Source organism: Ceratotherium simum, chromosome 8 (assembly GCF_057802395.1).
Source record: "Ceratotherium simum simum isolate JZ-2026a chromosome 8, ASM5780239v1, whole genome shotgun sequence".
In the NCBI taxonomy this organism is placed as follows: domain Eukaryota; kingdom Metazoa; phylum Chordata; class Mammalia; order Perissodactyla; family Rhinocerotidae; genus Ceratotherium; species Ceratotherium simum.
Window position 1 is genome coordinate 3,995,136 of NC_141907.1, and position 25,823 is coordinate 4,020,958.

Below are 25,823 nucleotides of genomic sequence, written 5' to 3' on the forward strand. Positions count from 1 at the left end.
GTCATTAGCATCTATGATGATTACTGTCACCATTATCACCACTAATGATGTCTTTGACACCTACAATGATTACCATCACTATTATCACCGCTGATGCTGTCGTTGGCACCTATGATGATTACTGTCACCATTATCACCACTGATGGTATCATTGGCACCTATGGTGATTACTGGAGCCCACACACAGTAGTTGGCTTTCTCTGGCTGCTCCTGGCTGAAAGCTGTTTGACCTCCTCCTCCCGAGTTTTCCAAATCTCAGGACATCCGAATGTGAGCCCAGATAGTTTGGTGCCTGATTTGTCCCCCGCAGAGGAGCTGGGCCCATTTTTGTCCCTCTTCCCTCTGCTTCACTAGGTCTCCAGTGAGGACTCCTCGGGTGGGGTGGGCGTGATGGCACCAAAGACACCTCCTCCCCCCCACCCCCCCTACACAGACACACAGCCCAAGGAGACCTGCTGTCACCAGGCAGCGCTTCCCAGTCTGAGGCAGTCTATCCATTAGTGGAAGCAGTTCACCCCTCAAGAGTGGAGTCTCCCGTTTGTTGCACTGAGGCTGTCTTGGCAATAAGTGTGTAATGCAGGGGACAGCCTTCCCCAGGGCAGGGCCAGGCCACGGGGACCCACCTAAGAGCAGGGCACACTCACCAGAAGCCACAGGCATTCTCGGTTTTCTCCGCGTCCCTCAGGCTCTGTGGGACCTGCTGCTGTGTCCATCCTGGGCCCAGGCGCCTCTGCAGGGTGTGACCCCAGTGAGCCGCCCCCCCACCCCGCCCACTAACCGCTCTCCTGTTTGTTCCGAATGGGCCAGTTGGGGAATGCGCATGCAGCATGCCTCTCTGGATTTTCTTCTTTCTCCACTCCTCGTCCTCCATGGAAAGCCGGGGATGGGGTGGGGGGTGAGAAGGCGCCACCAATGTCCACAGGACTCCCACAGCACCAGGAAGTGTAAATCCTTAAGCTCAGTGATGGCGGTCCTAAGGGCAGTAGGGAAACTGTCTAGAATGTTCTCTGCTCACCTGGAACAGCTGTTCTCTGACTCAAGGGCCCATGAGGGTGTTAGTCCAGGACCAGAACATGCTAAGGTGTTACACCCCGAAACCAAGTCCTGGGTTTTTTCCTCAATTTGTGGAAGACAAGAGAAGAATTCTCTGCATTTCTGGTCTTGCATCAGTGGTGTCTGGCTCGTGCATCCTCTGGGGAGATTGCCTCCTTGGTTCACACACTGGAATGACCTGGGTGGATGCCTCGCAGCACCTGCAGAGGAGGCCACGGCCTCCAGACGCTCCACCCCTGAAAGAGTTTGGGAACAGCTGATCCAGACATTCCGGTGGAGACACCAGCTTCATTCCCTGTCCCAGAACAGAGAGCAGAATCAGGCTTTACAGAGTTCAGAGCTGACCCTCTGTGAATGTCTCTCCTGCTGGCCTGAAGGGTGCCAAGCGGACCGTTAGAATCCTGTGCGTCCTGCATGTGCTTGGGGAGTCAGGACAGATGGAATTCATCGGCTCATGAAGATTTTGAGGTTTTCACCTTGCTTATGTGGGAGATGGGTGAAGATTACTGGTGACTTTGCCTCCGGAGTCTTTTTTCCCTGCTAACGTTCTCTCCTATCCTTTTTTCACTCTTCCTAAGACTCTTAAGTAATTTTATGCCTATTTCGCAGGGGGAAGGCCAGACAATTGATCTTTTGAGTGACCAGCCTTTTACCGTGCACCTGTGCTCGGCACCTGGCCTGTCGCCCTTCACCCTGGAGGCCTCCGTGAGCGCGTGTCCATCCCCTATTGTCCGTGGCCTGCGGTGCTCCCATGTCACCTATTAAGTTGTTCTTTGGCTTGTTTCTACTTCCAGAAAGGCTTCCTGGTGGCCTAAAAGCACAGATGCGGTGAGACCAAAAACCCGTTAACACAACTCACCAAGGAGGGAGGAGGAAGTCATAGAAGAAAATTACATCCAAAACAAGCAAAAGAACACTGCATGAGAACAACCGTCGAAGGTTTCTCTGAGCCTCCTGATAGGCAGGGCGTGGAGGCAGACATGGCCAGTGTGTAGTTCTCTTTGTCGAAGGAAGGAAGGAATCAGTGAATTGGGCAAGGCAGAGGTTTTCCTGGTTCTTGCTCTGGGGGGATTTGTCACAAGGGGCCAGCACCATATGTCCCAAAGCTTGTTAAGATGTCCTGATAACCAGCCTGCCACAGAGCCTGACACATGGTGGATGCTCACACCTCTCTGTGGAACAAATAGGGAGATGGCCGCCTGGTGCGGACTTCCCTGTGGATGAGACAGCAGAGGCCCCAACATGCACCACCTGGTCTGCTGTTAAGAGAATGACCACTGGCCACTGACGGATCCTGTAGTAGCCCCTTGGAAGGAGTCCCATTTTGAAAAACCCTGATGCTAGATATGGACAGACTGAATTCTCCTACTAGAAGACAGAGACTGTCTGATTAGGTTATGAAAAAGAGAGGAGAAAAACATGCATCAAGATAAACACAGAAATTATTTTTTAAAGGATTAGAAGTCAAAGGATAGGAAAGAGATACCCAAATCACAAATAGAAAGGAAGCACAAGTGGCAATATTAATATCAGATAAGGTGGGAGTTAAGGTTAAAGTGAATTAGTAGGATTAGTGACATGGAGAGAGAACACTAGTTCATGATGACGTTATAAAGCACGTATAGCATTCATAAATTTAAGTGCACCAAGCAACCTGGCAATGCCAGAGACCTTGATAAAATACGAGTATGGTAGGCAATTTGAATGTGACTTTTTTGAAATTAGACATATGGATCTAGTAAATAAAGAAAAAATAATAGAAAGCATAAAGAGCGATTGAATAGTGCAAACAGCAAACTTAATCTAATGGGTATATGAAAAAAATTCCTGTCTTTTGAATCAGGTTTTCATATGTCCGTAAAACATTTACAAAAATGTTCATTTATGTGACTGCAAAGAAAATGTTAACAAATTTAAAAAGTCTGATATTTTCCAACTGTAATGCTGGACAGAACATGTGTGTTAGCCTCAGACAGCCCTGAGTTCAAATCCCAGCTCTGCCACTGACTGGCTGTGTGTTTGGGCAAGTTATTTAAATTTTCTGAGTCTCTGTTTCCTAGTCTTTAAAAAAATTATCCTTACCTCTTAAGGTTACTATGAGGACAAATCACATTATTATTGCACATTATTTTGTGCAATCTTCTCATAAGCTCTATAGCATGGTTCCCAGATGTGTAATTGTTGTAAAAGCAAGTCCTTACCTCTTCAGAGCTTTAGCAAGAAAAGAACAATGGCCAGTGATGAATGGCCACAATTTTATTCTCACTATTATCAATCCCAGTATAATTTTTGGAAAGTAAAACGGACGAGTTAAAATTTTTACGGTTGCACGTATTAGCTGTGTGATCTTGGGCAAGTTGCTTAACCTTTCTGAGCCTCATCCATAAATGGTGATAATGCCCCCCTCCTGGGGTTGCAGCAAAGATTAGTGAACATGTCTGTAGAGAAGGTGGCATGTAATAACACCAGACAAATGGGAGAGGTAAGCAACTTGTTGCTTTTAAATTCTCTGTTGCCTCCGCTGAGAACTAGAAGGGGATCAGACAGGGATGTGCCTGTTGGCACTGCCTTTGGGGGTTCCCCGGGCCACTTAGTTCCCGGGCCAGCCTACACATTGAGGCGGGAACTCAAGGCTCCCTTGCACCAGAGAGGTCTTCAAGACCCCAGCCCCACTGGGCACTTAGAAGACCAGGAGTAGACTGCTCTTGCCCTGCTCTGGACAGATCAGGTGCTCCCCATCTCCACCTGGAAGATGCCTCACCCTCCCTTCTGGGAGCCTCTGGCTTGTCTCAGAGCCCAGAGGACCAGACGTAGCTGGCTTTGCTGCTAGAAAGCAGGTTTCCAACTGCCCAAGATGGCAGCGGGGCCCGGAGTTCTGACAGCCTGTGATGCAGAACGGCAGGCACCAGAGGGCGGCATTTCTCTTTCACGTCACAGATAGGCCAGGTGGCAGAAGGCAGGCGGGTGGCAGGTTTGCTTGCTTTACGCAGGACCAGACAGGTGCACTGGGGTGCTCGTCAGTGTCCCGAGAACGTGTCTCAGAAAGTTGTTCTTGACAGCGCCTAAGGAGAATTACTGCATGAAGTGGAGGAGGTCCCGGAGGGACACTGGGCGGGTGCGCAGACACCTGGCTCAGGGCCCCAGTGCTGGGACTGGGTGAGGCAAGCGAGGCACTAACCCAGAGACTCAGCAATCAACATAAACCGTGTCTGAATGCAGTGTTTCCAGAATCCAGGTGAATGCAAAAAATCGACGAGGAACTACATATCAAAAATTTAAAGGCTGGCGCCAGCCCTCCATGCTCACCCCACTCACCACCCTAGTCCCGGCTTCTCTCACGGCCTCAGTTTCCCCTATTTAGGAGGCAGGACTTTGCACTCGGGGCTTTCTGAGGTCTTTCCTGCCCCCACACTCTCAGGGACCAGGACCAGCTCCTCACTTGTCACCTATTGCGATGAATTAGTGCTGAGAGCACTTCTCTCTGTAACGGAACCCAGCAGTGAAGAATGCCACCTCCCTTTTAACTGCGAAACTCTCCCTTGAAATTTAATCCCTGCGCCCAATTTCAGAGGCGATGGCCAAGAGCGCTGAGCCTGTGTCGGGCCTGGCACCAGGTGCTGGGGACCTGAGCACAAAGAAAACATTTTTCTTCAAGGAGATCAGTCTTCTGTGGGCAGCAGACGTACGGCCACAACAGAGCCTGACTCAGTGCCAACACCAGGGGCAGGAGGTGGACAATAGTGGGCTCAACGACCCCACCGGGCCTTGGCGCACGCGTACGGGGCGGGACCCTCCGTGGAGGTTTGTGGGATGTTGTTTTCAGGTGGGCAGGAGGGAAAGAGAATCCCAGACGTTAGTGGTCGCGATGCACTAAAATGGCCAGTTTGCTGATGATGCTGTGGGCAGGTGAGGAAGACACTGAGATAGGTGGTGGGGCTCTCAGGTCCACGTCCCTCGGAGGGTCACCCCCTGGGTGTCACCATCAGTCACAGCCACTCTGTATGGAGTGCTCACGACACTCCAGGCTCTGTCCCGGGGGCCACCCGAGCCCCTGGGGATGGCGGGGTCTGGAGGGGAGCAGAGCCCACCGTGGACAGCCTCAGGACTGTGCTGGAGCCCCACCTAGTGGGCCGCCCGCTGGGGTCCATGCAGCTGCAGAGCCGAGGGCCCAGGCGCCCGGGAGCCGTCTTGAAAAGCGGGTAGAGTTGCCTGGACAGGCAGGGTCAGCGGTGGCCTGGAAGGCGTCGGGAGACCTGTGAGCGGACCTGCCAGGTGTGAAGCCAGCACGCCCTGGTGGGTGTGGGTGTCCAGCATGCCCATTCCTGAGCGGGCATTGTGAGGCACGGTGATGCCGACCCCTCCTCCTGCCCGGCTGCGAGGACCCAGGCGCCCTGCCTGCCCCCGCAACCTGCCTCCCGCCGTCCTCTCTCTTTCTTTTCCAGAATGCCAATCTGGCCCCTTGTGGAGCAGACCCGGATGCCAGCTGGGGCACGCGAGGTACAGAGCTGGGACCCCCCGTGGGTCTCTGGCTGGGGCAGGGGTCACTAACACGTTTCCACAAGTCTCATTCTGAAACCGCTCCCCTCCAGGGCCAGCTGGCAGGAGGCTCTGAGCACCGCGGAGTGGAGGGGGTCTGGGGGGCACTCAAGGATCGGTTTACCTCCCTTCTAACGTTACCACAGGCGCTCTCCCCGCCTACCTGATGTGCTCCCTTCCCTCCTACCTCAGGTGCTCCGTTCTGTCCCCTCCTTGAGGACAGCCAACCCCCGGCCTGACTTACTCATCACTCCAGGTCACGTGGGGAGAGAGATCTGTGTTTGAGTGACCGTCCCAGGGCAGAGGCCGACCTAACACCCACTGTTAAATTTAGTGACAATAAGGGAAGCAGAGTCGTGGGCAAGAAGCCCCAGGGTCTGAGCTGAACGAAGTTGGATCCAATCCTGCCTTCCCCCTTGCTCGCCGTGTGGCCTCCCCAAGAGGGCTGCCTGCTGGGAGGTCGGTGTTGCTGGAGGGACCCTGGAGTGGCGGGTGCCTGATGGAGGGCCGCTCTGCTAGTTCTGAGCCTGTCCTGTGCTGGTGCAATGCTCGCTCACCCCATTGTCACCCCGAGGATGATGGGGGAGCCTCGCTCTCGTGGGGATCCCATGTGGCACGTGGGGACATTCAGGGACCGGCCCCCATCGCCTGGGCCCCACGCCAGGGTCTCCCTCCTGAGACAGGCTTGCAGCCCAGTGCCTTCGTGGGTTCTGCGGCTCACAGAGGCCCTCCCATCTGTACGATTTTATTTTCTCACAAGATGCTTTTGGTCTGGGAGAAAACCTTTCAAAAAGCTAGCGGGCAGAGCTCAGTCATTTACAAGGAGGAACTAGAGAGTTAAGAAGGGAGGACGGTAAGAGGCTGCGGTTAGGCCCTACTGAGGCTGTCAGTCTCCACAACGTGCCCTAGAGGTTGCCCCGGAATGCCCACTCCTCAGGGGGGTAAACTGAGGCAGGCAGCTTCCTTAGGGCGACCTGGACCACCAGAGGAGACAGTACCACAGCCCAGGGACACAGTGCCACGTTCGGCTCCCAGTCTGGCCTCCAGCCTCCTGACCATGCCTCCTGCTCTTGGTTTCCTCTGGAGACCCTCAGAGCCCCTCCCGCTGTGGCTCCGAGCAGTAGAGCCCGTGCAGGCCGCTGGGGGATGGGGAGACCAGCCGACTGCAGGGGGTGGGGCGGGGGTGTCCCCAGGACGGGATTGCTTCCACCTTTGGGACGAGTTCTTGTGCTTTCTAAACAACCCTGTGGTCTCCGCTCTCTCTTACAGAATACAAGGTAAGAGGGCCGCCCGCTCGCACGCCGACCTCGTGCCGCCGCACCTGCCCAGGTTAAAAGTTCCTTTTCTTGTGCTTTCCCTGTGAGTGTGTGTGTCAGTTGCGGACGCAAGTATGTGCCTCTCCGCTGGCCTCGGGCTCAGCGCCTTGGCCCCAGCGTGCGCTTGCTTCCCGGGCTGAGCCTGTGGTTCTCCCTGCAGGTCTATCCTTATGACGCGCTCATCGTGACAAACCGGATCCGCGTGAAACTGCCCAAAGATGTGGACCGGACGAGGCTGGAGGTGAGAGGGGGCTCCCGGGGCGGGGGGCTCATTCCGGTCGAGTGATTCTCTGCAGATGCCTCATCCACGGCGTCAACACTCATCGTCCCCTGAGTGTCCCCGTGGGGGTTGGTGCAGGGCAGGGCAACGGGTTCGGGGTCAAGGACCTGTGTTGTTTCAAAGGCTTTAGTACATGGTGGCTCTGCAAAGAGAGGCTCAGCTGTTTGCAGTTTGGGGCGGGAGAGGCTTCGTAACATGCTTCGCTCAGTGATATCCTCCTGCTCTCCGAGGACTGGTGCTGACAAAAGTGTCACAGGTCGTGCCTTCTCATGTGACCGCATTCTCAGAAATCTAGAATCATAAACTGGTCTGTGGAGAGCAAGTCTATGTGTGAAAGACCCAACAGGACGCCAGCGCAGCATCAGTGTTGGGACAGTGTTTGTTGACTGCAGGAGCTAACCTTGCTGAGCACCTGTTGTGAGCCGAGGTCCAAATACTTGACTTAATCCTCACTGTCATCCTGCAGAGTGGGCGACGTCCAGCCGACGGACGTCCCCTCGGAGCCGGGTCATGAATGTGTCGCTGCCTTTTAATGACTATCTTGCTGGGGGTGAGGGGTCTGGAGATCTAAAGGCCGGAAGCCAACATCCCCCACCCACGCCCCAGGGCCAGGCGCACAGTAGGTGCTGGGAGCATCTGAGGCTTAGTGTGTGTCTGGTCCGTGCCAGACCCTGCCGACTGCCCACCCGGGCAGTGGCTCAGGCGGCTGCTGGGAAGGGAGCAGTAGAGGCGTGGACACAGCTGAGGGCTCCAGAGGGCTGCCAGGAGGAAGCCGGATCTGTAAACAATTGCCGTTTAAGATGGGGCAGACAGAGGCCCAGGCGGGGAGCAACGGGGAGGGGTGGGAGGGCCGTCCAGCACTCAGGAGGAAGCACCCAGCTGGCCCTTGAAGGAGGGACAGGACTGACATCAGCAGAGAAGGGAGAGCATGAAGGGTCTTTCAGGCCAAGGGACCCTGTGAGTAAAGGCTTCAAGGGGGGCTTGTGGGGCGTGCCCTGGACAAGAGGGGAGGCCTCACCAGTGCCGCTGAGCAGGCACCAGCCTCCCTGCACTCGCTAGTCCTGTGCTCTGGAGCCTCATTCCCACACCCTTAAGATGAGGACACTGACTTCCACTGGGTGGGTCGCTGTGCACATGCGAGATCACGTAGAGCCCCTTGCCCAGGACATGGCGGGAGCGGTGGCCAGGAGGGGAACGGGCACGCTGGTGTGGCTGCAGCGCTGGGTGGAGGCACATCCATTTTGACCCTTTCTGTTGCAAATGATAGAAGCCTGACCCAGGGTGACTTAAGCAAAAAGGGAGTTACCAGCTCACAAGACTGACAGATTCCTTCAGGTGTGGCTTGTTCACGTCTCAGGACCCAGTTTCTTTCCTTCCGTCTCTTGACTGGGCTTCCTCTGTGTGTGTTGGCCTCACTGATAGACAGACTTTCACCTCCCCTCTCCCAGCCTCAAAGTCTGCAGGGAAGAGACTCAGCTTCTGCGCTCTCTCTCTCTCTCCGTCTCTGTCTCTGTCTCTCTCTCTCACTCTCTCTATCTTTGTCTCTCTCAGCAGTCCCAGCCAACGCCTCATGTCCACCTCTAGGTGGGTAATCTGACCAGCCCCGAATCAACCAGCTTGACGGGGGGCTGTGATGCCCCCGCTGGCCAGGCTCAGGCACAGGCCCACACCTAGAGCTAGAGGACAGCTGAGGCCAGCGGAGCTGAATGGACCCAGGGTGGCTCAGAGCTCTGGGACTGGTCCCTAAAGATGGGGAGGAGGGTGCCGGGCCACGTGCAGACAGCCAGTGTCCAGCCGCAGGGAGGGGGGCACTGAGGCTGGGGAAGAGGGGGCAGCAGGGCCCAGCAAGCCCGCCGATGCTGCGGCCGGCCAGTGCAGTCAACCTGCCGAACCCCACGGTCACCCAGGACGTGTGGGGCATCGGGCCGGGCAAAGGACCACAGAGACCAATGACACAGGGGCCCGCTCAGAAGGCAGGCACTTTAGCAGGACATCTGGACCTTACCCCACAGAAGAGGAAGGACCACTGAAAAGTTCTGACCTGTTAGGATAAGCGAGGGTCATCCATGGGTGGGGTGGCGGGGGCCAGCTTGGGAGCTGGTGTGTGAGGCCCGGGGAACAGGAGGCCCCCGGTGCGGCCCCCGGCGCGGCCCCCGGCCCGTGGAGCGCTCAGAGAGCACAAAGGCACAGAGGAGGCCCGGGATCCAGCCTCACGCTTGATGGCTGCCCGCCGTGTGGTCTGGACGACCGGGTCCCGAGCAGCCTCTCTTTCTCTTCGGCTCCTGCTGAAGTTGAGTCCTTGTTAATTGTGCGATCGTGTCCCAAAGACAAATGCTACAACTGTAAAGTGGGTGCTTCCAGCCCGCTGGGTGGCTGGCCCAGCCAGGAACCACCCGGAGTGTTCCTATTTGTTGTGTCTTTGTTCCTTAAAGGGCGCGTGCCCTGTGGGTTAATCGCTCTCAGCACAAGAGGTGAGCTCAGAGCGGATGCCAGCGCTCCTGGCACAGCGGCAGCCTCGGGGCCGGGAGCCTGTGGAACTGGCTGCTTCCTTCTTGGGACTGGGGTGCACTTTAAACAACTCCCATCCCACCCCCTTTTTTTTGCTACAATGCAGAATGAAAGGTGCAAAATATCAAGTGGTTAATACATATACATGTTCCCTTTTAAAAAAAAAAACTCTAGGGGCCGGCCCGGTGGCGTAGTGGTGAAGTGCGTGCGCTCTGCTGCGGTGGCCCGGGGCTTGCCGATTCGGATCCTGGGCGCGCACCGACGCACGGCTTGTCAGGCCATGCTGTGGCGGCGTCCCAGATCAAGTGGAGGAAGATGGGCACGGATGTTAGCCCAGGGCCAGTCTTCCTCAGCAAAAAGAGGAGGATTGGTAACAGATGTTAGCTCGGGGCTAATCTTCCTCACACACACACACACAAAAAACAAAAACTCTGATGCCTCGCCGGGTAAGGGGTTAATCACTCAGATCTTCAGGAACACACCCAAGGGTGCGTCTCTGTAATCATTCTCCTCCTCAGCTCAGCCAAGCCGGGAGGCAAACTGGAAGTGTTACCACAACTGGGGCAAGTCCCACATTCTTCCTTAGGGGCTTGGAGCTGGGAGGTGAGTCAGGAGGGGCTCAGGAGGGGCTCAGGTGGGGCCGTGTCCCAGCAGGAGAGGGAGAGCCACTTAGATTGTAATTTCAGGGGAGAGAGCTTTATTTTTAATATAAAAGCAATTCATAACTCTTGTAAAACTCCAGAAAAATACAAAAAAGGATGTAAACATCACATGGAATTCCCCCACCGAGTCGTGACTCCTGAGAGCTCTGTAGTGGACATGCTTCTGGAAATCTCTTTTTGCACAAACCCAGAGATAGCTGAATCCTGTTCTGGATAAGTAGACTTGCACCGTTTGTGGAATCTGACATCTGCTTTTTTCTTTTAAATTTCACGTGTACATTTTCCACGCCAGTTAATGTGGATCTGCCTATCCTTTTAAACGGCTGCTTGGTGGTCCCTGGTCCACGGGGAGAGTCCAGGGCCAGGCTGTCGAGTGGCCGACACTGCTTGTGCTCACGCCCCATTGGCTGGAGCCTGGTCACAGGGCAAAGCCACGTGCAAGGCAGGCTGGTTGGCCCTGTGCCCAGAGAGGAGCAGATGGGTTCGGTGGACGCTGCTGGTGCCACCACGTCTCTGCAGGGTCATTCCCTGGAAGGAGGTCTGCTCCATCGAATGCACAAGGCGCATTGTCGATCCTTACCGCCACAGCGTTAGCTGAGTCTTCATTCATTTGATCAGCAGGTGCCAGGCACAGAGCTGGGGCCTGGGGCTGCGTGATGAGCAAAAATCGGCATACGCTCTGCCCTCACAGACTCAGTCTGACAGGGGAGACAGCCATCAATCACCTGATAACCCAGATGAGTGTGTATAATTGTACACTGAGGTAAGGGCTCTAAAGGGGAGGAACATGGGCCTGTGGGTAAAAATTAGCTTTGTGCAGTAAGTGTGCCTGCATGTGTGTGTGTGTGTATGTATATGTGTAAGGTGAGGGATGGCAGGTGGGAAGAGAATTCTAGGAAGCGCACACTGCACATGCAAAGGCCCTGGGGCAGGAGGAAGCATGGGCTGTTTGAGGAGGACCTGTAAGAAGGCAGAGGTGGCTGTGCTGCAGCAGGGTGATTGAGAAGGGGCCAGGCCTTGCGGGGCCCTGGCCCATGTTATGCAGTTTCATTTTTAGCCTACGAGCAATGCTTTTATGTTGTGGGAACTTAAACACTTAAAACAACGCCCGTGGCTGCATTGTGAAGCCTGGGCGGCTATGTGGGTGCAGAGAGACTGTTTAGGAGGCAGTGGGTTGTCCGGGCAAGAACTGATGGCCTCGTGGACAGAGTGGTGGCAGTGCTGAGACGAGAAGCGAGTGGATTCAGGGGATATTTGGGAGGTCGAGGGGGCAGGACTTGGTGATAGACGGTGCATTGCGGTGAGGGGCAGGGACGTGCCTGGCGGGCCTCAGGGCACCGGGGTGGGGGGTGGGTGTAGTGGCGGTCACTCGGTGGGGCAGGACAAGCCCAGACTCTGACCATGGCTAACACTCTCGCCGACGAGGCAGGGCCGAGGGGAGTTGGGCTGTTCAGCCTGGCTGAGTGAAAGGCACACGGGGGTGTCTGGGGCACATGGGGGGCTCAGTCCTTGTTGGTGACAGGAGAGGCGGGCAGGCCTCTGCGGCTCTGGAGGTGCGGGACACGTAGAAGGCGATCAGGTGAGGCGTGGGATCTCAACGGCAGAGCAAGGTCAGCCTGCCGACCTCCAGGAGTGTAATGCCCTTCCCAGACCCAGCGCTCCCTGTCCTGGAGGCTCTGGGTCCCCGCCCCGCCCCTGGGACCCGAGGGTCCCGGGCCTGGGAGGATCTCAGACCCTTCCTGCATTTGGCAGTTACTCTCTGAGGGTCTGCACTGCCATGGGAGTGAGGGGGAGCCTTGCCTGTCCCCAGGCTGACTCAAGTGTCCTCTCTCTTGAGGCCACACCTCTGCCCAGCACTTGCCAGAGACATCACCATTTTGTTGATGCTTCAGCCTCTCGCCGTCCAAGGGTGGCGTCCTGGTGGAGGGAGGGCACTTTAGGTCGGGATGACCTGGGTGTGAATCCAGTCTCCATCACATCTAGCTGTGTGACTGCAGACAAGTTACTTAACCTCTCTGAGCCTGACTCACCTGTCAGATGACGTTGCCGTGCCCGTCCTGCTGGGTGGTTTGAGCGTTCATTCAGTTGTTCAGAAGTAGTCACTGCACACCTACCATGAGCAAGCCCCACTGGGTGTGGTGTGTGCACCATTCAGTTCTTTTGTCCACGTTGCCCCCACTTGACCAGCCTGAGAGAGGACAGAGTAGATGACTGTGGATTGAGAGAAGCTTTCCCTGGGGCTGGGGGCTGTGGGATGGCTGAACAATGACGGCTGAGAACTGAATGAAAAGCAAGGTGGCCGTGTGTGAATGGAGGCAGCGTCCACCACGAGGCTCGGCCACCAGGAGGAGGATGGAGAGCCCTTCTCCATGCCTGACACTGGGACTGAGTAGGATGGTTGAGAATGTCTCGGGTTTGGTTAATTTTTTTTTTTTTATTGTGAAATTTTTGTTGTACGTTATTGTTTATCAGTCACCATATAAGTGCATCCCTCCACCCCTTGTGCCCACCCCCCCATCCCCCTAACCCCTGGTTACCACCAAACAGTTCTATCTGTCCATGTGTTGGTTTATCTTCCACATATGAGTGAAATCATGTGGTGTTTGTCTTTCTTTTTCTGGCTTGTTTCACTTAACATAATAACCTCCAGGACCACCCATGTTGTTGCAAATGGGACGATTTTGTCGCTTTTCATGGCTGAGTAGTAGTCCATGGTATATATATACCACATCTTCTTGATCCAGTCATCAGCTGAGGGACGCTTGGGTTGCTTCCGTGTCTTGGCTATAGTGAATAATGCTGTGATGAACATAGGGGTGCATAAGCCTCTTTGGATTGTTGATTTCAGGTTCATTGGGTAGATACCCAGTAGTGGGATAGCTGGATCATAAGGTATTTCTATTTTTAAATATTTTTAAATTTTTTTTTAATTTTTTCTTTTTGTGTGAGGAAGATCAGCCCTGAGCTAACATCCGTGCTAATCCTCCTCTTTTTGCTGAGGAAGACCGGCTCTGAGCTAACATCTATTGCCAATCCTCTTCCTTTTTTTCTCCCCAAAGCCCCAGTAGATAGTTGTATGTCATAGTTGCACATCCTTCTAGTTGCTATATGTGGGACGCTGCCTCAGCATGGCCAGAGAAGAGGTACGTCAGTGCGTGCCTGGGATCTGAACCTGGGCCGCCAGTAGCAGAGCACACGCACTTAACCGCTAGGCCACAGGGCCAGCCCTAATTTTTTGAGGAATCTCCATACTGTTTTCCATAGAGGCTGTGCCAGTTTGCATTCCCACCAGCAGTGGATTAGGGTTCCCATTTCTCCACAGCCTCTCCAGCATTTGTTGCTTTTTGTCTTGGTGATTATAGCCATTCTAACAGGTGTAAGATGATATCTTAGTGTGGTTTTGATTTGCATTTCCCTGATGATTAGTGATGTTGAGCATCTTTTCATGTGCCTATTGGCCATCTGTATATCTTCTATGGAGAAGTGTCTGTTCATTTCCTCTGCCCATTTTTTTGATTGGGTTGTTTCTTTTTTTGTTGTTCAGTTGTGTGAGTTCTTTATATATTATGGAGATTAATCCCTTGTCAGATATATGGTTTGCAAATATTTTTCCCAGCTGGTGGGTTCCCTATTCCTTTTGATCCTGATTCCATTTGCCTTGTAGAAGCTCTTAAATCTGATGAAGTCCCACTTGTTTATTTTTTCTTTTGTTTCTCTTGTCTGAGTAGACATGGAATTCAAAAAGATCCCTTTATGGATGATGATGAGTAGTGTACTACCTATATTTTCCTCCAGGAGTTTGATAGTTTCAGGTCTCACCTTCAGGTCTTTGATCCATTTTGAGTTAATTTTTGTGTATGGCAAAAGAAGATGGTCTGCTCGCGTTCTTTTGCATGTGGCTGTCCAGTTTTCCCAGCATCGGGTTTGGTTACTTTAACAAGTACTTATCCCGCCTGACTATGCACCAGGCTGTTCCAGCCCTTCACGTGTCAGCACATGTGGTTTTCACACCCGAGGCGGGAGGTCCAGAGGAGGCAGAAGTGGGAGGACTTCCCTGGCCCCCGGGTCGGGTGGTTACAGGCAGAGCCAGGACTGGGGCTGAGGCATCACTGGCCGCCGCTGCATGCTGCTGTCTCCCGGATGAATGACAGTCTGCGAAATGAGCGTCTAACCCTCTTCCAGGACCGTCTTCCCAAGCGCACATGGGCACGTTCTATCCTTAGGAAAGTGCAGCAGCCGGGGTCCCCCAGAGAAGCAGAACCTATAGGAGATAAATAGGCAGACAGATAGACAGGTACAGACAGGCATAGACGTAGACATATATGAAGAAGTTTAAGGAACTGGCTCGCATAACTGTGGGGCTGGCAAGTCTGCAATCTGTAGGGCAGGCCGGCCGTCTGGAGACCCAGGCAGGAGTGGATGCTTTGAGACATAAGTATTTCTTCGGGAAGCCTCAGTTTTTGCTTTTAAGGCCTCCAACGGGTCGGACGCTCCCCGCGCCGTTATTTAGGGTGATCTTTACGTAAAGTCAGCTGACGGTTCACGGCAGCCCCTAGACTAGTGTTTGGCCAAACAGCCAGGCAGCGTGGCCTGGCCAGGCCGACACGTGAAGTGTGACCATCAGAGGAAGCAAAGGCAGCCGGTGGACAGGTGTGAAAGGCGCTTCCTGTCTGCCGTTGGGCCTGGAGGCAGAGTCCCGGTGAGTCCGTGCGGGTCCTCCTCGAGTCAGCCCTCCAGACCTCTCTGGGGCAGGGCTGACGGGGGGAAGGGGAGCGGCTTCTCACAGGGGAGTCTTGTTTCTTGAGCCGCCTCAGTCAGACCCTCAAGCTGAATGCACACCTGAGTTTGCGCAAGCAGGAGGCACCCAGGTCCGTTGGAATGTGGCTGAAGAATAAGAACCCTGAAGTCAAAGAATACCTCCTTTGTTTAAACTCATCCGACAGGTCTGATGAGAACCTGATAGGCTGAGGGTGATGGTGCAGGTTCCCAGCCACGCGGGTGTGTCTGAGAGATGGGTGTGCACCAGAGTCCAGGCCTCCAGGCCAAGAGGCAGGGATGGGGAGGGAGGAGGGAGCTGCAGTGGGAGGAGGGCAGGCAGGTGGGATCAGCTTCTGCCACTCAGGCCCCGTGGAGGAGGGAGGAAACTGGGAGGCAGAGTGACAGGGAAGGCATGCATATAGACAACACAGATTGTCCCTGGGGGAGGGTGGGAGACTGGGGCTAACAGGCAGGCCCATGCGGAGCTGGGAACCAGACAAGGTCAGCAGTGACTCAGCTCTGAAGAACACAGCATGGCCCCCGGGGCCTCTTTGGCTAGGGCAATCCTGGAGGGCCCCCTGGAAGAGGGGACATTTGAGCTGGGCCCTGTAGGATGAGGAGGAAATGTGAAGTGGGAGAAAGAGCCTTGCAGGCTCTGGGGTGGCAAAGGGCCTGGCATGTTCCAGAACCTGTAGATGCCCACCATTGAGAGAACATGGTGGGAGAGGTGGGAGAGGTGGGAAAGGACACAGTGACTGTAACACAGGGCCTCAAGACCACCTGACAGCCACCTCACTCCACCTCTCGGGGCCTCCGTCCCCTCCGCACCCCATAGGCTGTGGGAGAGGTCACAAGACTGTGGGCGGCGAGCTCCTGGCACGTACCTGGCACAGGCGAGAACTCCAGAAATGGCAGTGACCGTTGTGGGTATGAAGATGATGTCATTGTGACGATGATGTCATTATGGCCATGATGTCATTGTGATGATGGTGTCATTATGACCACGATGTCAATATGACCTTGATGTCAGGGACCTCCTGCTAAAGGGGCTGAAGCTTCGGAACGTGACCCAGCTGAGCAGGGTCACCCGTGCAGGTGCGGGCTGTGTGACACCGGGGACACGCCCTGTCTGCAGCTGGGTCTGCAGCCCGGGCGGAAAGGAGATAACTGCGGGCACACTCACCGCCCACCGCCCTGCTGTGGGCGTGAAGCGGAACAGAGGACGCGCGTGCACTGTCCAGCGCAGCACTGGGTGCTCCCTTTGGTCATCAAGCTGGAGGTGAGTGCTTGCTGAGTCGTGACCTCAGGAAACCCTTGCTGGTTGATCCAGGTTGCAGAGTTGAGTCAGAGACTCATCTCTCTAAGGAAACTGCCTTATGGCCGTAAGATGCTGATAGAAACACCATTCACGGTTTATAAGGCGTCAAGTCTTCTGGGTCATAGGGTGTCTCCTCCACAAAGCCTTCCTGGGTCCCACAACCCTCAAATGGACTTAATTACTTTCTTTTTTTTTCTTTAATTGAGGTCGTATTGGTTTACAACATTGTGTAATTTCCGGTGTACGTCATTATGTATCAGTTTCTGTATAGACTGCATCCTGCCCACCACCAACAGTCTGGTGTTTATCCGTCACCACACATATGTGCCCCTTTACCCCCTTCACCCTCCCTCACTCCCCTTCCCCTCTGGAAACCACTAATCTGTTCTCCTTATCCATGTGTGTGTCTGTCTTCTGCATATGAGTGAAATCGTACAGTATTTGTCTTTCTCTGTCTGACTTATTTTTCTCAGCATAATACCCTAAGGTCCATCCTTGTTGCCACAAACGTCATGATTTTGTCTTTTTTATGGCTGAGTAGTATTCCATTGTATATATACCACATCTTCTTTATCCAATCATCCATTGATGGGCACTTGGTTTGCTTCCACGTCTTGGCTATAGTGAATAATGCTGCAATGAGCATAGGGGTGCATAAATCTCTTTGAATTGTTGATTTCAAGTTCTTTGGATAAATACCCATTAGTGGGATAGCTGGATTATATGGTATTTCTGTTTTTAATTTTTTGAGAAATCTCCATACTGTTTTCCATAGTGGCTGCACCAGGTTGCATTCCTACCGACAGTGTATGCGAGTTCCCTTCTCTCCACATCCTCTCCAATACTTGTTATTTCTTGCCTTGTTAATTATAGCCATTCTGATGGGTGTGAGGTGATATCTCATTGTAGTTTTGATTTGCATTTCCCTAATAACTAGTGATAATGAACTTCTTTTCATGTGACTGTTGGCCATCTGTATATCTTCTTTGGAAAAATGTCTATTCAGATCCTCTGCCCATTTTTCGATCAGGTTGTTTGTTTTTTTGTTGTTGAGTTGTACGAGTTCTTCATATATTTTGGAAATTAACCCCTTGTTGGATATATGATTTGCAAATATTCCCAGTTGGTGGGTAGTCTTTTTGTTTTGTTCGTGATTTCCTTTGCTTTGCAGAAGATTTTTAGTCTGTTGTAGTCTCATTTGTTTATTTTTTCTTTTGTTTCCCTTGCCTGAGTAGACATAGTATTCGAAAAGATACTGCTAAGACCAATGTCGAAGAACGTATTGCCTGTATTTTCTTCTAGGAGTTTTATGGTTCAGTTTTGAATTAATTTTTGTGTATGGTGTAAGATAATGGTCTACTTTCATTCTTTTGCATGTGGCTGTCCAGTTTTCCCGGCACCATTTATTGAAGAGACTTTCCTTTCTCCATTGTATGTTTTCAGCTCCCTTGTTGAAGATTGGTTGTCCATAAATGTGTGGGTTTATTCCTGGGCTTTCAATTCGGTTCCATTTGTCTGTGTGTTTGTTTTTGTGCCGCTACCGTGCTGTTTTGATTACTGTTGCTTTGTAGTATATTTTGAAGTCAGGGATTGTGATGCCTCCGGCTTTGTTCTTTTTTCTCAGGATTGTTTTGGCTATTCAGCATCTTTTGTTATTCCATATGAATTTTAGGATTCTTTGTTCTGTTTCCATGAAGAATGTCCTTGGGATTCTGACTGGGATTGCACTGAATCTGTAGATTGCTTTAGGTAACATGGACATTTTAACTAAGAAATTGAAGAAGACATGAAGAAATGGAAGACATTCCATGCTTGGGGATTGGAAGAATAGACACAGTTAAAATGCCCATGTTAATTGCTTTCTGACCTGCTCCCCATCAGGTGTGAGATCTCTGTGGGTGGGGCTGGCCTGGTCTGGTTTATTTCTGTCCCAGCACCTGCACCCCACAGGGGAGTAAAGGAGAAAGCCCAGATCATGCTAGAGTGCAGCGCTTCACGTCCCTTCTCTGCAGTAATCCTGCAAGGCTGGCGCTCACTTCTCCCCGTTCTGCCAGCTGTCACACCCCATGCTGGCTCCTGGGCCCATTGTGCTCGTTACCGAGGGAACCATAATACAGCTCGCTCAGAGTTCAGTGGCTGCTGAAGCTGCTCCTACTGTTAAATTTTGAGGAATTTTGCATACTGGTTGTTAAACCCAGTCATCACTGAAAACCAAATGTAAACTTGACGATGAAGTAAATTATATTTAAAGCAAAAGTAATAAATACTCGAAACTCATCCCTTCCTAACTTCTCTACTACGTGTTACTACCATCGATGTCTCGAGGTCACGTCCATCTATTGTATCTGTGTGGGAGAGATGTTCTGTAGCGCTGTGCTCCTGGGCATCTCTTCCCGACTCTGCATTCAGTGCCATCATTGGCAGCTTGAAACTGGCCGCAGTGTGAGTGTTAACACTGCGGAAAGGAGACTTGAGGGCTCTGGGAGCCTGGGTGAGGGGTGCAGTCAGGAGAGGCTTCCTGGAGGAGCTGGGATCCCAGCCCGGCTCTGAGGAGTGGGCCAGGAGGAGGAGCTGGCATTGCGGGCAGAGGGAGAATGGATGAAGGCACAGGCCTGCTTATCCCTGTTTTACAGACGGCACAGCTGAGGCCAGTCACTTAGCACAGCTGGACAGGGCTGGAGCCAGGCCTGGAATCCCGGTGTGTCTGGTTCCTGGGCCGGAGGTCTTTGCATGACACTGGCCTGGAGGGCCGCATGTAGGCAGACCCCCAGCAAAGCATGTGGGGCCCCTGCCATGCTGCAAAAATGGCCTCCTCCCTGGGGGCATTCCCTGGGGAGACAGTGCACCCCGGGAGTGGGCTGTCCTGGATGGAGGCTGACCACCCCCCCAACACCCCCCCCCCCGCTAAGGCACTGTGCCCTGGGCTTCCTTCCTGCCGGCTCAGGAAGGGGCTGGCCGTGCCTGGCCTTGGTGGACACCTGGGAGCAAGGCCGCCCCTCCTCCTCGGGAGCCGCCAGGGGCCAGAGGAATTGGCCCGAGGTCAGAATGCTGGCTCCAGCCACTGGGTCAGTGCCCCACCATGTCCTGCTGGCTGTGGTGAGCACGTGGGGTGCCACCTGGATGGGGGGTGGCATCTGACTCTGCCATGTGACCCTGAGCGAGTTTATCTGAATGCCCATTTCCCAGCTGCCACGCGCAGGGCCCCTCAGCCCTTCCTACCCTGGAGACGTTGGGGATTCAGCCAGGTGAGGTGCGATGCTTGGGACCACCCAGCTGGAGCCAGGAGGGTGAAGAGACCCCTGTGCCGGGCAGCCTCGCTTGACCCTCCCCCAGCCCTCACTCTGCAGAGGAGGAGACAGGACCAGAGCCCCGGGGGGAGGTCGGGCTGGGCGGAGGGGGTGCTAGCCCCCAGGACTTTCCCTCAGCTGAGTGAGGGTTCCCAAACCCAGCTGCCATCAGCTGCTCCCAGAGGCATGTGACAAATGTAGGCTCCTGGGCCCGGTGCCACTAAGCCTGCCTTGGTAGGTTTCCGGGAGGAGATGGAGCAGATCTGACAAGCACCCCAAGTCATTGTGACAGGCCTATGGGGTTGGGAAGTCAGCTGGGACCCTATGCCACCTCTCCTCCCTCCCTCCTGATCCCTCCCTGCCTTCCCAGCAACGGAGTGGACTCCCGGTGCAGCAGGAATGTGGGACCAGGTGTGGGGAGCATCCCGCATCAGCGGGGTTAAGAACGCTGGCCTGAGAGGGCCCCAGGGGCTGGTCGCAGGCTCTCCCAACCCCGCTCTGAGTGGGCCTCTGCAGACCCCAGCAGAAGCCAAAAAGGAGAGAGCCAGCCTCAGATGGCTTTGAAGGCTTGGCCGTGTCTCCTTCCCCAGGATGGGGCACTGCCGGCCTGCATTCAGGCTGTGGGCACAGATGGCCTGTCTGCGCTCCAGCCCAGCTCCCCGCGGGCCTTCCGGCTGGCCCTCTTCTTGTCTCTGTGTGCGCCTCTCCACCGATCCCCCACGTGCCCCTGGGGTGGAAGTCTCTGAGGTGGGCTGTGGCCGTGGAACCCGGGTTCCTCTGCAGCTTTTCGGACTCAACTCTCAGAGCATCTTGGTCCCAGAGTGACGGACGAGCTGTGGCCCCTCGCGCTCCGCCTGGCTCCCCGGCAGGCCCTTCCCAGCACAAAGGGGAGCCTGGAGGCAGGCCCCCAAGCTGCCGTGTTCCTGCTCCACTGGCTCGGGGAGGCTCCCCAGGCGCTGGGCACGGTCGCCCCCCACCACCACCTTGCTCTCCTCCCCAGCTCAGTGCGCAGTGATCACTGCCCTCTCCTCCCTCCTGCGTATGGCTGCCCAGTGAAGATCCCACCCTGGCTAAACGCGAGGGCCCTGGAGCACGTGACCACTGGTTGCAGGGGGTGCTGGGCGCTGCCCCGCGAGCCTGCTCCACCTCCCCATGGGGATCCCTTCCCACCGCCCGCCGCCACCTTTTCGCGCACCTTCCCGTCGCCTTAGACCTCCCCGTGCTCATTCCCACTAAAGCCTGAGCACTGAGAAACCCGCCTTATTCACATCTGCTCATGTCTACACATCTGTTACCCGCCCCCGGCCCGCTCTGCCAGGGACCTTGTGTCTCTGCCTGTCACAGGCACCCAATCAATATTTGTTGAATAACACTAGAAACGACTTTTCTTGTATCATCGGTTTTTCGAATCTTGATTGTCCCACGGCATTTGGAAAGGTTGTGATTTGGTAACTGGAAGTGGGGTGCTGCGGTCTGAAATGACGATTCTGAATCTCTGTGGCCTGGGTTGTGGATTCCCCAGCACACCAAGAAACCCCAAGTTCAACCCCGTGTAAATGCTTCATTTCTGGCAAGCACCAGGATTCTCTTCTTGTCTGCACGTTCCAGACAGCGGCAGGCCGCTGACGGCCTCTTCCTGGCATAGGCTAGCTTGATGGGGTATGTGTGTGTGTCTGTGTCTGTCTCTGTGTGTGTGTCTGTGTCTCTGTGTGTGTCTGTGTGTCTCTGTGTGTGTCTGTGTGTCTGTGTGTCTCTCTCTGTGTGTCTCTGGCTGTGTCTATGTGTGTGTCTGTGTGTGTCTGTGTGTGTCTTTGTGTGTGTGTGCTGAGGACTCCAGGCCCAGGCTCAATTAGGAGGGACTTTGTGACTCAGCAGAAGCCTGAGGGGTCTCCTGAGTCCCCTCCTGCGGACCATGCCAGCAGCTAGGCTTTAAATCTCAGGGCTGCTGCGACAGATTCGGTGATTTTTGTGAACGACATCAGGAGTGGTGGTTGCCGTTTCGCTGTTCACAGTTTCCCGCATGTCTTCACATCCATTTTCTCTCCTGATCATCACAGCAACCTTCTGTATTAGTAGTTCTGTTTTAAAGTCAAGGAAACCACATTTCATTTTTTGGCAAGAATTATTTTTTTAGTTGTAGAATTCACATAAAATAAAATTCACAATTTTAACCATTTAAAGTATACAATTCAATGGTATTTAGTATATTCACAATATTGTTCAACCACTGCCTCTATCTGGTTCCAGAACATTTTTATTACCCTGAGAAGAGACCTGTGCCCATTAAGCTCCCCATCCCTCCCCCTCCCCCAGCCCCTGGCAACCGCTAATCTGTTTTTGTCCCTCTGGATCTGCCCATTCTGGATGTTTCCTGTAAATGGAGTCACACAATATGTGGCCTTTTGTGTCTGGCGTCTTCCACTTAGCATCACATTCCGGGTTTCATCCACATTGTAGCGTGTGCCAGGACTTCACTACTGTTCACGGCGGGTGATGCTCCAGTGTGCGGATCAGCCGAGTCCTGCTTAGCCATTTGTCCTTTGGTGGACAGTGGGGTTGTTTCCACTTTTTGGCTGTTGTGAATAATGCTGCTATGAGCATGGATATGCACGGATCTGTTTGAGTCCCAGTCTTCAATTCTTCTGGATCTCCCTGGGGCTGGAATTGCTGGGTCGTGTGGTAATTCTGTTAGACTCGTAGAGGAACTGCCAGGCCGTTTTCCACACGGCTGCGTGGAGGTCATACTTTTTAAGTGGGGGCAGAAGGGGGATTTGAACCAGGTCCTCTGGGGCCAGCGCCTGACCCATCCTGCTCAGTCCATTCCCAAACTTCTTCCCTTCTTCCCCTCGGCCCCCAGCCAGAGCCGGGAGGAGAATCTGAGTAGCAGGAAGCCTCGCTCCCCTGGGAAGCTTCTCTGGGAGGGGGGAGTGGTGCCGGCGCCCAACTGAGCTGGGGCTTGAAGGCCGAGGAGGAGTTTCTCAGAGCCTGTTGAGGAAGACAGACGGGAGGGAGACGGGAGCAGACACGGGCAGGGAGAGGCTCGGATCCCGTGGTAGTTCGGGGAGGCTCCGTAGAGGTTGCTCTGACAATCTCCAATCATAATAAACCCGCTGGCCCTGTCTGTTATTCATCCCCCGACTCCAGGAGGGGGGACTAGGGCGACCCCATCACACAGGTGAGGAGACTGAGGTTCCGGGAGGCCGGCTGCTCCCCCGGCGTCCCAGAGGCCCACCCATGGCATTCCTGCCCTTGACCACCTCGCTGTGCAGCCTCCCCACGTGCCCCCAGACGAGGAGCAGGACTGGGAGACCAAAGAACTCGTCGTGATCCCGCAGCCGACACTGGGGAGGACGGAGGATCTGAACCAGGCCAGGGCCCTGCCGGCTTCTTTGCTCACTTTCCACTCCGCAGCCTCCTCGTCTGAGAAATGGGTTGTAATAAGCCAGGCGCCTCCTGCTCTCAAACTGTAGCTACGAAAATTAGGTGAAATAATAGACGTGACCATGTGAGCAAATCGACCGAAACCTCAGACGTTTCCAGGCAGGAGGAAGACCTGGTCCTGGGCGTGTTTCTGAGCTCGGTCTGCAATGGGAGACGCGTTTGGAGAAGTCAGGAGTCAGGGCGCTGGCCCCAGCTCTGCCGCGGGTCACCGTGGGACCCCAACAGCATCTCCTTCCTCTGGGCTTGGTTTTGTCTGCTACAAAGCAGGAATGGTGGGGATACAGAGGGGATAGGGGAACTGGAGGGCCCCGGGCACGCTGAGGGGGGCCAGTGCCATCAGTCCTGCCTCTGGCGGCCCAGTGGCGCTTTGCAAAGCTGCTAACTGCTCCCCTCTGGTTTCTCCTTTTTCTTTGAAGAGACACTTGTCACCGGAGGAGTTCCAGGAAGTGTTTGGGATGAGCATGGAAGAATTTGAGCGCCTGGCCCTCTGGAAGAGGAACGACCTCAAGAAGAAAGCCCTGTTGTTTTGACGGCCACCAAGGCTCCTGACCACGCGTGCCAGTGGCAGAGCCACGGGAAACCTGGCGAGAACCACAAAAACCCCTCCTCTTGCACCTGGCTCTGGCTTCTCTGTGTCGACGGGTGGTGGTGGGCACCTGGGGGGCTGCGCTGGGGCTGGGGCGGGAGGAGGCCCCCCAGCGGGGGCAGCCCCTGTTTCTGCCAGTGACCCCCTGCCTAGTTTAGGGCCCAGGCACCTGGCTTTGCACTGCTCCTTCCCCGCTGTTGCTTGGCATCAGGGAGATGCTGCAAAGTAGCCCAGGAGATGGAGGGACGTTTACACAGCCGCAGCCCACCTTCCCGGCCTCCGTGCGGTGCCCCAGCCCCTGCACTGGGCCGTGGGGGCACAGAGGTGACTGAGACCTGAGATTCAAGGAGGCTTGTCACGGACAAGCACCAACACAATCATGGTGGGTGGGCACCTGGCTCCCGGTGTGTGCTCGCCCCTGCCCGCCCACTCAGCCCCAGGAGCTGGCCTGGCACACAGCATCTGGCTCGCAGTGCCCACAGGCCAGGGCAGGGAGAGGGCTGCGCAGAGCATGGGGGCGCGGTTTCTGCAGCTGTTTGTGACAAGTCTGTTTTTAGGGACGAACGTCACCTTGGCGGGGCCTTCCACCGGGGCCCTCCGTGCACTGCGTCTTTCTTCCAAATCATCCCTTAGATGCCTAAATGATATCTTTAAAGTAACACAAAAGTTTTTATTTTATTAAAAAGTATAGCCTACTTCAGCATAAGACGACATATGTAAAGAGTTTAGTTTTACGGTCCCACGGAAGGGGAGCGCCTCCAGCCTTATTCTCCACCGTTCCGATCTGTGTGGTTTCGGTTCTTGGTGTGTTCCTGATACATAGAACCCCCTGTCTGGTTTTTTTTTTGCTTTTTTTCTTTCTTACCCATCACACAGGTACCCTTAAAGGCAGACCCCCTAAATAACGCTGTTTGTACGTGTGCGTGAAGTGTAGCCACCACTGTTTCCCTGCTGTTATTTTCCATGTCTTGGAGAGAAAACACCCTCCTCTGATGGCCAAAGCCCCAGAAGGAAGGATTTCCACGTCCCCAGCCTGATCCCCAGCATAGCTGTGGGCGTGCCCTCTTTGTGACGTAGCCAGTGGTGTCCCACTTTTCCCACAGTAAGACACAAACACGGCCCGGGAGTGATGCCTGGTGCGTGGTCCTGAGACAGACACCTGGACACTCGGGGAGGGAGGGAGGGGACACCCTGCCCAGCTGCGGAGTCAGCCGAGCGTCCCGCAGCAGGAGGCTGGCCCGGTCCCCGCTGAAAGGCGTCCGTGTCTGTAAGGAGTTGTGGGTTCAAGTAGGGTGCCTGTCACAGAATGTTTATGAAGTGCATTGAGAGGCTTATGAAACACTAAAAAGGTGTTGCCACAGCCTGTTTCCCAGTCTTCTGTGCATCTTCTGTGGAGCTGCATCTTCTCGTGTGTCCTGGATGTTCCCACCCATGAGTCAGTGTTACTCAGCTTTCTTCCAGCCCCGTAAGACGCCGAGTCCCTTTGCACACCCGGCTTCTCACCAGCCCGGCTTGGCCAGGGCGGGGGAGTTTTAGCACCTAATATGCTTCCTTCCATTTAGCGATCTGAGCCTGAGCAACTGGAAACCCGTTTTTCTCATTAGTGCAATGTCATGTCGGATCCCAGGGAAGCCTGGAACAATAAAGGATGATGTATTATGACTTGTGCAAGTACGAAGCCACTTCTTACAAATGCACGTCATTGCTAATGGCCCGGGCTGCCTTCTGCTGGTAGTGCTTGGGGAGGGTGTCTGCTGAGTGGTGGCACTGGGTGTGTGCACAGAGCAGGGGCGATGCCATTGGGGCGGGCTGCAGTGTGGGCGCCGGAACGCCCCAGGACACCCCCTCAGGGGATTTGGACCTCTGCTTGCTCAGAAGCACGTCTCAGCCAGGCCCCAGGTGCCGATGGTAGAGAGGGGCATAAGAGCTGATGCCTGCCGCGTCAGGTTGGGGAGATGGACCAGCAAACAGACAGTGACAACAAGACTGACCACTGCCCTCTGCAGAGGGCTGGAAGGAGGCCCCCACTACACCCAGAGGTCAGGTGAGGCTTTCTGAGAAGGTGCTGCCCAAGCTAA

At 54.5% G+C, this 25,823-nt stretch overlaps 1 protein-coding gene across 1 annotated transcript in view; it reads left to right on the forward strand.

Moving 5' to 3' along the window:
- ABLIM2 (actin binding LIM protein family member 2) overlaps positions 1–24,919 on the forward strand; it is a 171,067-nt gene extending 146,148 nt beyond the window's left edge. Inside the window, 6 exon segments of the mRNA XM_087434872.1 lie at positions 5,496–5,550; positions 6,859–6,895; positions 6,897–6,949; positions 6,952–6,977; positions 7,066–7,146; positions 23,576–24,919. Coding sequence (XP_087290998.1) covers positions 5,496–5,550; positions 6,859–6,895; positions 6,897–6,949; positions 6,952–6,977; positions 7,066–7,146; positions 23,576–23,689 — 366 coding nt within the window. The 3' untranslated portion in view covers positions 23,690–24,919.
- Positions 24,920–25,823: the final 904 nt, after the last annotated feature.